The sequence below is a fragment of the Solanum lycopersicum genome, chromosome 7 (assembly GCF_036512215.1).
Source record: "Solanum lycopersicum chromosome 7, SLM_r2.1".
Lineage (NCBI taxonomy): Eukaryota > Viridiplantae > Streptophyta > Magnoliopsida > Solanales > Solanaceae > Solanum > Solanum lycopersicum.
In genome coordinates this window covers 10401847-10413381 of record NC_090806.1, presented here as the reverse complement: position 1 = coordinate 10413381, position 11535 = coordinate 10401847, and the positions used below count along the sequence as shown (strand labels likewise).

At 32.0% G+C, this 11535-nt stretch overlaps 1 protein-coding gene across 1 annotated transcript; it reads right to left on the bottom strand.

The window, feature by feature from the left end:
- Positions 1 to 3043: 3043 nt before the first annotated feature.
- On the bottom strand, positions 3044 to 10014 carry LHA4 (H(+)-ATPase 4). Its single transcript, NM_001324146.1, has 11 exons — positions 9784 to 10014; positions 5832 to 7073; positions 5641 to 5745; positions 5247 to 5556; positions 4922 to 5160; positions 4796 to 4828; positions 4618 to 4699; positions 4374 to 4534; positions 4114 to 4287; positions 3845 to 4027; positions 3044 to 3764 (listed from the first exon to the last, which is right to left on the bottom strand). The coding sequence occupies exons 1-11, from the start codon at positions 9832 to 9834 to the stop codon at positions 3486 to 3488; spliced, it is 2859 nt and encodes a 952-aa protein (NP_001311075.1). The 5' UTR covers positions 9835 to 10014; the 3' UTR covers positions 3044 to 3485.
- Positions 10015 to 11535: the final 1521 nt, after the last annotated feature.

Genomic DNA, 11535 nt, shown 5'->3' with positions numbered 1-11535 from the left:
TTATTATTTGATTTATTAATTTCGGTCTTTAACAATTCAATTTTTGGTTTAACCAATAACAAAATAATCTCAAAATAAATATATGACTTGTCCAACAATTTAACGTGAAATAAACAAGAGATAAATCTAATTACTCATTGAGTGCAAATATTCTTCTTAGTGTAGTAAAAGTTCAATAAATCTAATTACTCATTGAGTGCAAATATTCTTCTTAGTGTAGTAAAAGTACAATAAATCTAATTACTCATTGAGTGCAAACATTCTTCTTAGTGTAGTAAAAGTACAACAAATACTCATAATTCACAACCCTAGACATTGCCTAACCTTTGTCGTCATCATCGTTCTTAGTTCTTTAGGTTTTTGACGTTCTGAACCTGAAGAAGACCAAAGTAATGCTAAAATCTAAAAATAAATATAGAGGGTAGAGTTAATTAAGTTATGTTAATTGTGTTGGGTTCTTATAGTAAGAGTCTAATATAGTGATTATATTAATATTTTTTGTTTGATATTTATGTATGACTAAAAATTAGAATAGTAAATTATTATATTCATAATGAGTTATCGATTAACCCAATAACTCAATATTAAAAAATTAATATCGAATCAATAACTCGATAATGTTTTTTATAGAACAATTAAATAATCGATAATCCAATAACAATAAGTTAATAACATTTTTTGGCTCGATTTGTCATTGCACCCCTAATATGAAACGGAAAGAGTATACTCTAGTGGCATTGGACGTGTTCAACTTTTATTCTTGAACCAAACAACATACTCCATCCGTTCAGAAAAGGATGACCTAGTTTAACTTGGAACAGAGTTTAAGAAAAGATTTTTTAATATTATGGTTCAAAATTAGAGTTATGTCAAATGTACCAAAATGCCCTTTAATCATTCTTTGAAACGGACTAAAAAGGAAATAATGACATCCCTTTTAAAAGAGAGAGAGAGTATTAAAATTCTTGACGTCTTTATTAATAGTTAGAACTTAGACGTGTGTTTGCAGAATGACATCATACATATCGATCAACATGCCTAATAATATTGTGGTGGTCCAAATAGCCTTTTATCATTTATAGTTTTAGTTAATTATTAAATTACAACATTTTTCTCTAATTGCTATAATAATTTTTTGTGAGAAATATTTAGTAATATTCTTACGGACTTCCATTTGGAGGTATTCAAAAAATTGAATCAAAGTAGAAGAAAAAAATGACTTTTGTTTGTATAGTTTGGTTTTGGCTTTGTTTAGAAACTGACGAAATTTGATTTGATTTGTACTTTTTATTTTAATAATTTTAAGAATCTTTTTTATATTCAAAATAATTTATCTTCACAACAACAATCACATATTGGAGTAAGAACTTAAATAAGCCCTCGAAAAATAAAATTGACCAAAGTAAGCTACTATTTTATGAAGTAATTAAAATAGATTTAGTGGAAGAAAAAACTTCACTTATTTAATATCTTAAATGTTTTTTGTAAGTCTCATAACGTGTATATTTTAATATATATAAAAGTGTAAATTTTTCTTACACCTTGTATAGTGAAACTTTTTCTTACAGTTTATACAGTGAAAAAGAAAAAATTGTGTTGTACAAACAAAAATTTTATTTGTATAGGAACTTTTATTATGTTTCTTGAAAATAGCTAAATTTTTTACTAATGCATACGTTTTTTTAAGAAGCTACATATATAACTGGATAATTATTTTTGTAGTATTCTGATAGAATAGTTTAATTTAATATCTGATGTTGACCTTATTATATGGACATATTTATTAAGCAATTGAAATTTAGGAAAAGTGAAAATTCTGAAAAAATAAGATCAGTAAGCACTTATATGTTATATATAGCTGGCAGGATTATATTGGTCTTTGGGATTTTAGGATATCTAAAAAAAGATATGAATATAAAATAGAAAAAACCCTTTAAATTTATTAATTTTAAAAACTATTTTGATGGATTCTTTCCTATCAACTTGTTCATGATTTCATTCAAAATGACAATTTAGGTTTGATAAAGTTATTTGTGCACCTACTTTATTATTATTAAAAATATATATATAATTGTCTCTTGTGCACACCAAGGAGTCAATTACTCAATTTGGTCATGCGATGGTAGGCCAAAAGTGAAATCACAAACTTATTGTGTTAACCCATTAACAAACCAAGAGCCAATTACAACTCCAATTAAGTTTGTATTTGAATCTATGATATTTGAGCGTGAAGAAATTGTTTGTATCATGTGAAAGGATTATAGTAAAGAATAACTAGTTACTACTATTATTGATATGAATATTTATATGTATTTAAAAGTTTGTATATGAAAACATTTAATTATAAAAGGAATACAAAGATATGTAATCTATCAATTCGCACCTAAGAATGTTCTGATATCTTATTTATGAACTATGATTTGCTCATTTTATAAGATTGTAAATAAAAATTGGATAAAAAATTTATAGCTTCACGACTTGTATTTTCATGTTTATGAGAAAAAATACACTTAAAAAATATAAATTTTATATATCTAATAAAACTTGGAGTTCATATATGACATGTTGCTCTTCCCTTTTCAATTAAAATTAATTCCCTTTAAGTCAGTTTGGAACTAGTGATTTGTGATACATATAGCATTTGATATTACAAAGGAATGAAATTTAGGACACTGTAGATATTATTAGAATAAGTTGAAATCCTCACTTTTAGATATATCTCAATTTGAATAATAAAGAGTTTTTCAAACAAATACATATTAAGAAGATGCATTTAAATCTAAACTTTTGGATTGAATAATAGTTGTTTGAAAGAAAATTTCAAGCAAATCCACATGTACGTAGTTGTTTCAATTAAATAATGTAGTAAATAGTCAATTTACGTAGTTGTTTCGAAGGGATGAAATTTAGGATAGTGTGAATATAAAAGATGCATTGAAATCTTAACTTTTGATTGCTTGAATAATATTCGTCGAAATGCAGATATTATTAGAATGCACTGAAATGAATGTATCATTTAATTAACAACAAACAAGTTAGAAGAGAAAAAGAAATTCAGTGTTTGAGTAATATTATTTTCATCAAGGGTCACATACAACAGTGAATGTGCAAAAAAGCAGAGAGAGAGAGACGTTATCGTCAACATCAAATGAAGAAAGAAAAAAAGAGGTGAAGAAATTGTAAGAAAAACTGTTGTTACAAGGAAATGTCACTTCACCATTAAAATTTTGGAAAAAACATGGACACAATCCCTTTCAATGGGTGGTGCTTCAAAATATAACATAACGAAGTTAAAGAAAATAGATGAGAGGGGGGAAAGACAACACAAGACAATGTTTTCCCCCTTTATATTAAAAGACAATGTTTTTTTGTTTATGTGGTTAAGGCCAAAAGCTTGTCTCTCTCTTCTTCTCTAATTAATAATTAACATGAGATATATCAGAGCCTGCCATTCCCTTTTCTTGTGTGTATCATGATTATCTTTCTTAAACTGTATAATGCTGCTGGATCGTTTCGATATCCAGACCTTTCAGCTTCACCACTGATTCAACATGACCCTTGAGTGTGTGCAACTCACGAAGCCTTGCCATCTCTGCTCTTCTCTTTGCTTGTTCAGCAATTTCAGACAGTTCCCGGTAGCTGTTCTTTTCGTTGAACAGGTTTGATGCTTCTGGTGGTTGAAGTCCATGTAAAGTTCTCTGAGCAAGTGCCCATTGAGCTTCCCTTTCTTCTTTTCCATAGTCTTTCTTTGTGGTGAAAGCAGTCTGTTTTTACCCAAAGTCGTTAGTTAGTTACTGTGTGTTCCAAGGAAATAATTAATTCAAAGTTGGCCAGTATAGTTTACCTTGTTGTCAAGCAAGTTATTCCAAGCCTTTCCACTTAAGATGTAACGGATGGCGAATTTCATTATGTCAAGTGGGAAGTAGGTAACAATGCTGAAAATCCAGATGACACCAGCCCATCCCCATCCACATCCTTTGACTCTTGCAAAAGTCCAGTCGGCATAGACAGCAATTAAAGTGGCAACCTGCACAATCCAATTCATAAGTTTGTTTAGTCAAGAACTAGGAAAGAGATATCTATAATATTAGCTGAACAAGTACAACAACTTACCAATTGGGCAATCAAGAAAGCAATCATTAACAGAGCTCCTGGACGTTCAACGAAGGACCAGCTTCGTGAACGGGTCACGAAAATCAAAGCCTGGCTGATAATACTCACTTGAAGGTACAAAGCAGACATCATTTCTTCATCACTTTCCCTAATATCCTTCACACCAAATTTGTCCTATATAATGACACAACACCATTAGAAATTATTATACAAAATATTTGCAAGTAAAAGAATCATACTGTCTGCATCAAGAAACTTACCGTGAAGAAACTAGTGTCATGCATCGCCCAGAAGAAAATAACAGTCATCAATGCTTGGTACCCTCCAAGAACAACACCAGTTGCAAAGATTTCATTCAACTTCCAGCTATCAGGCATTGGAGATGGTTTCACTCTATCCTTTGAGATTGTCATAATGGTTCCTGGACCAGAAAAGTGTGTTAGTCTCTTGCAAATCAGGTACAATGTGATTGCGTGATTTTGTGATTCGTATATATGACATTACCGTCATTTAGGATGGCAATGATCAAAACCATAAATGCAGAGAAGTCGTACTTCCAGATTAGAGCAATAAGCATGAAACCAAACTGCAGAGAGGAAAACACATGCATTTAAACTCAAAACTGCAAATAATATAATGAGATATCTGACTTTATCACATTTAATATTAACTTGGGACATACCACAATACGGATTGTGATGGAAACTGCATATATCTGTCAAAACAAGAGTTGAACGAAATTAATGGGGCTTGATATTTAAAACATTAGGGGTCTCAACTGGAATATATTAATTTAAGATTTACTAACTGTGTAATTCTTCATCCTCTGGAAAATAGCTCTACTGGTCAACACAGCACTGATGATAACGCTTAGACCTGGCTCAGTGAGCACGATATCAGAAGCACCTCGTGCTGCATCAGTAGCATCTGCAACAGCGATACCGATATCTGCCTTCTTCAAAGCAGGAGCATCGTTCACACCATCACCAGTCATTCCCACAATGTGCTTTCTCTCCTGCAACTTCTTCACAATCTCATATTTGTGCTCTGTCAAACAAGAAAAGAAAACAGTCATCATCTAGATTAAGGTTTGGAAGTTTTAAATACTTCCAACAAAATAGATTGACACTGACCAGGAAATACTCCAGCAAATCCATCTGCCTTCTCAATCAACTCTTCTACAGGAAGTGAAGCAATAGATGAATCCTTGTCTTGACCAAGTAAAGATGCTGATGGGTACATGTTTGTTCCCATTCCAAGCCTACGGCCAGTCTCCTTGGCAATAGCCAATTGATCCCCAGTGATCATCTTAACATTTACACCAAGGTTGAGAGCTCTACGGATGGTCTCAGCACTATCATGCCTGGGAGGATCAAAGAGGGGTAGCAATCCAACAAATTGCCATGGACCTCCAGTGCTCTCTTTTGATTTCTCTGGCACTTCCTGCAAACAAGTTAAATAAAGATTAGACAAATGTACATCGATTCCAGACCAAAATCTGCAACCTTAAAATTCAGTATTACAAACCTGTCTAGCTACAGCCAGTGACCTCAACCCACGCTCAGCGTATTTGTCGATCATTGAATGAACCTTTCTCCTGACATCTTCCTTACAGTTACATAGGTCCAAAATCTGATGCAAATTATAATATTAGTAACAAGTTGCAGAAATTGTAATATAGAGGAGGCCAATGTAATTGTAACTGAGAACCTAGGTACCTGCTCAGGAGCTCCCTTGCTGGCACGGTGCCAGTTGCCATTGCTGTCAATATATGTTAAAGCAGTTCTCTTGTCCACTGGATTGAAGGGCAAGAAATGCACCTCCCTGATACCAGCTCGTGCCTCTTTTGGATCGGCAAGCATGCCAACCATGCAAGCATCAATTGCATCCTGATTTTCAACTCTAGAGGCCCTTGCGGCAAGGAGGAGCACATATTCTTTATCTACTCCCTTAGTAAACACTTCAACCAAGCTTCTGTCGACACTCAACTTGTTAAGAGTCAAGGTACCTGTCTTGTCACTGCACAACACATCCATTCCAGCCATTTCTTCAATAGCAGTCATTCTCTTGGTGATGGCACCCTGCTGGGAGAGCCTATGGGATCCAATAGCCATAGTGACTGACAACACAGTAGGCATAGCAATGGGAATACCACCAATAAGGAGCACCAAGAGATTGTCAATTCCATCCCTGTACTTCCTGTGCTGGATTGGATACATGACAATAATCTCAACCAGCATACCAATAGCAATGGAACAGATACAGAAGTTTCCTATGGCTGTTAACACTTTCTGGAAATGACCAACATTGTTTGTACTGTCAACAAGGTGTGCTGCCTTGCCAAAGAAAGTGTGAACTCCAGTGGCAATGACTACAGCTTCAAGCTCACCTTGTTTGCAGGTTGATCCAGAGAAAACTTCATCTCCAGGATTCTTTGTCACAGGAAGAGATTCTCCTGTAAGGGCAGATTGATCAATCTTTAAAGGATCACCTTCAAGAAGACGAGCATCAGCAGGAACAATGTCTCCCAACTTGACACTTATAATATCACCAGGCACTAGAATAGCAGCTTCCTGTTCACTCCAGCGCCCATCTCTAAGAACCTTGGTTTTGGGAGCAAGACCAGCCATAAGAGCTGCGGCAGCATTGCCAGCATTGTTTTCTTCAATAAAACTGATAGTTGAATTGATCACCAGCAAGCAAACAATACCAACAAAATCTTGCCAATCTGGGGGCTTCCCATCTCCATTAGCCAGTGCAATGGCCATGATAGCCGCCATCTCCATAACCCATGACAGAGGATTCCACATAAACCCAAGAAACTTCAGTATTTTGCTTTCTTTTTTCTCTTCCAATTTGTTCGGTCCAAAGATTTGAAGCCTGTTGGCTCCTTCGTCCGAAGTCAGACCCTCTCGCGAACATTTCAGTTGTTCAAACACTTCTTCAATGGGGATTTTCTCCTGCAATTTCAACAGCCAATTAGCCAAATTAGCCTAATCATTCATCTTCAAATTGTTTTTACACCACAATTACATAAACCAAGTCCAGATTTTCAGTTGAATCCATATAAAATGACAAAGGCCAATATGTTACAACTTTTCACTGTTTGTGCCAACATTAGCTAGACAACTTCATCTGTAACTTCGTTTTGAATGTTAACCAGAGAGGTCTAGAACACATTCAAGAACATTATTGGAACTCGTGTACTTCAAGTTATCAAGTCCTATACTAGGTCCATTTCATGATATGATATGACTTAATTTTGTCATGAGTTACTTGAGCCAAGGTTCTCTTAAAACATATTTTCATCTATAAGGGTAAAGGGGTAAGGTTTGCATACATTTATCCTCCCTAGAGCCGATCAGTGGGGGTATGTGTTGTACGTTACAAAAAGACAAGTGGAAAGTTCTCTTTCTAATATAGGAAATGAGGACAGGTCTAAACACTTCCATAAAAACTAAACACCATTATCATCATTAACCCAACGAACACAGAGTCATTACTCAAGTAGGTATTGACTATAATTATTGTGTAGATAGATTCAATGGTTCATATTTATTTTATTTTATAAAATTGTTAAAGTATCCTTTTCTATACCTGTAATTCACATGAATAAACAAAAAAGTCATATGGATGTGTGAGTCATTTAAGTTGACTTTCCACTTTATGGGTCCCAATCAAAAGTGGACCCCAAAAAGTGGAGTTTCCAACCCTCAAACAATGGCCTTGAATTGACAACCAATCACAGAAGCACAATAACGAGGGATAAGGGTCAACTCGCCATTTCACATGGAGCCTCTTCGCGTGTGTTTCACGCGCTATCACCGTTGTCTCCGCCTACTCTAAAGGAGGGCATCTTTGAAATTTAGAGCAACTTGGGGGTTAATTTAATTAGAATAGTAACTAATTGTGGAATCCAAGAAAAGGTGTGAGCAGTCTATAGTCAGAGCCATTATTTAAGGGAAAAGGTAGGCAGAAAAAATTGGACAAATGAGTCAGAGCCGTTAATAAGGTTGAAATTCCCAAATCACAACAATCCACACCATACCAAGTGCAGGGTACCACGGAAAAAGTACAAAAAAATTCCATCGAATATTAATCACACAAAACCTTTCACTAAAAGACATGATTTAACCTCTATAAACTACAATAATATTAACATATCCAGTAAATTTTCTGTCGAGCAAATCTTTTGCTTCAATTTGAATTGATCTTACATATTAAAAAACATCATATTTTCAAAAGTAATAATAGTTACAAATTAGAAATCATTTTCAATAGTTGAGAAAAGTCTATTAAAATTGATTTTGTCCCTTTACTTGCAAAAGTGTTCCATTAACAGAGTATGATAATGATTGTTTAGCCTACTATGAAGAAACATGAAGCTGTAGAATCAGATGCTCAAATTGATGATTAAGACTTTTTTGGGCATAAAAAACGAATCTGATTTCTCAAACTTCTTTGATGATATAACTAACTATAATTCTTTTTATATGTATTACTTCTTGCTTACTATTCACTCATTTCTAAAAGGTAATTTTCCTATATTAACCTTTAAATACTTGAAAAATATAATTAAAAAATAACTATAATTAATTATAATAATAAATTAAAAATTAAAAATAAAATTATTTATTAATTTTAAACAAATATTGTTAAACATTTCAAAATACTAAAATAGAAAATTATTATTGCACAGAGATGGTATATTACTTCTGTCTTTATCGTGCTATGACAGATCATCCTAACCAACAAACACGTGAATTTTTTATTTTATTTTTATTTTTTAAAAAAGGAATAAGACTCTTTTTGTGAACGTAATTAATAAACCAGGAAAAAGGCAAATTAACAATCTTCCCGAGTACATTTAAATGTTTTGTACTTTTTTCACCTTTTTTGCTTTTAAGTTTATCTAAATTAATTAAGCCAAAATCAAATACTTTATCCTCAATATATCTAAAATTCAACCATTCATATATCTTTAAATTCAGAATAAAAAGCAAAATCATAAAACTAGCATTTGTGACTTGAATAAATCATAATATTCGATAATTAACATTATATGAAAATTATTGCTATATGATTTTTTTTTCAGGATAAAAAGAACTGGCAATATACAACATGCAAACAAAGCAGATGATACATATGCTGATGTAATATACAGATCCATAAACACAGGTAGAAGTTAGGAGGGGAAGAGTTATAATTAGACTAAATACAAAATTAAAATTGATAATTTTTTATAATAAATAATAAAATATTGAATTTCCTCGCCTTCTTCTTATTCTACAGTTCATATTTGCTAATTTTAAATAGTCGGTCGCCATGTGAAATTGTGTCTACACATATGACAAATTATATTCTGTAAATACATAATAGAATACACACACTTAAATAGAGTATGTAAATTCAACAGAATACACAAATCACAAAGTAAAAAAAAAAGGTGAAAATGTTCAGCAAAACAAGTATGCTATACTGGAAAGCAAAGCATCTCGTTTCTCATACTATTCAATTTGTATTTAATAAAAAAAAACCATAAAATCAAACTAAAACAGGACTCTAATCAAACAAGCAAATCAGAGGGAAAAAAACTCAATTTCAATGGAGAATTGAGATCTCATTGAATCAAATAAAAAAAAGCATTAAAAAATCAGAAGAGAGTCTCACCAGATCAACAGTCTCATTTTTGATCTCTTCGAGGCTTATAGCTTTCGCCATGTCGGTAAACCAGCAGCAAACAAGTCAATACAAAATTAAGCAGAAAACGGATTGATTTCAGTGAGTATAACGACTAATGAGACTCATCGATCGCAAAATTGAGAACGGCGGAAGGGAATGAAGAGAGGTTTTTAAGGCCTCTTTGTGAAGAGAGAAATTGTGAGGTATAAGATTTTGGGGGATTGCCCTCTTTTTATACTGAGACAGTCCCCCCTCAGCTATTTCTATTTGCCTTTGCTTTCTCTGACTTTTCATTTTATTTTTATTTTATAAATTAAAATAAAAATAGTTATGGTTTGATTAAATGGATATTTTATTTTTTTAGTAAAGTATTGTGAATTGTCCCAGTCTGGATTAAATTAGGGTTTTCTTTTATAATTATTGGGCTGACTATGCCTTTTTATTTCATACCAATACCAATACGCCTCTTTCTCACTTTTTAACTTTAATTATTATACAAATACTTTTATATTAATATACAATACATATACTCTTAATGTATACAAATATAAATATTCTAATTTATAAAATTAATTATAATTTGTTATTTACAAGTTAAAAAAATTATGTTATAAGAATGTGACACCGAGCAACTTCATTCAAATGAAATGATTCTAGGAAAAACTACATAAATTGAATCCACTAAAGAAAATATTTATTCAATTTTAATCCAATCTAATATATTTACCCTTTACTGGAATCACCGTCCAAGTAATTTATGCAACTGACCCTTTGGTCTATTCGCTGAACCACTACTTCTATCAGTAGATTATATACTATGATTGTATTAAACAATAATTGAACTGTGTATTCAGTTACATGTTCCTCTTTAATGTTATATATATGTATATATATCAAAACATTATTTCTATATATATATACTTTAATGTTATTAAGTAATAAACATATGTTAATAGTTAAAAACAGAGATATTAAAGTAATGGATCGATATAAACTTTTTTTCTTTTTTGGGGTTTAAGTTTTTTTTCCTATGATTTCACCCACTACCTCAACAATTCTAACAATTTTTAAATTAATATATTTTTTTCCCATTAATAAATGGTTACAAGTGTGAAATAACATGGTGTAATATATATTTTATTTTTCTTTATGTTACGTATGATAGTTGTGTTAACTGCCTTAAAACGTCGTCCAATTTGGGTAGCTAGTGTGGGTGGGGCCGGGCCATATAATAATAAAAAGTTGACCAAAATACCCCTCCGGATAGTTTACTCAACCTGTCAACTTCCGTTTGCGTTATTTATGGATGACTGACTGTTAGCTCTGTCCAAGAATTGCATCATTCTGGGGCACTTATTTAGCCTCTTATCTTGCTTTATTTATATTATTCTTTCCTTTTAATTTTATTTTATTATTACCAAATTAATATAATTTATATTACACTAGTTCAATGTGGTAAAACTTGATTGAAAACATATTAACAGGAATACAATTATTGACTTTTCTTATGAAATATTGTCTGCTATATTAGTTTAACTATTTTTACGGGTTATAAGTAATTTATTTATTTATGTTTGAGGATAATTTAATTTGCTTTTGTATTGTAAAAGTTAAAATTTAAATTACATTTTATTAGGTGTTTGTGCCTTTCTTTGAAAACATGTAAGATAGAAAGGGGAGAGAAGAATCATATCGATTATAATTTAACTAGTGAATTTGTTGACAAATTAAAAGTTGATA

Bases quoted from the DNA above. Each gene is read 5' to 3' on its own strand.
- LHA4 (NM_001324146.1), bottom strand. From the start codon at position 9,834: ATGGCGAAAGCTATAAGCCTCGAAGAGATCAAAAATGAGACTGTTGAT. The intron at 5,746-5,831 runs GTACCTAGGTTC...AATTTGCATCAG, and splicing joins GCAAGGGAGCTCCTGAGCAG to ATTTTGGACCTATGTAACTG. The intron at 4,829-4,921 runs GTTAGTAAATCT...TTGTTTTGACAG, and splicing joins AGAGGATGAAGAATTACACA to ATATATGCAGTTTCCATCAC.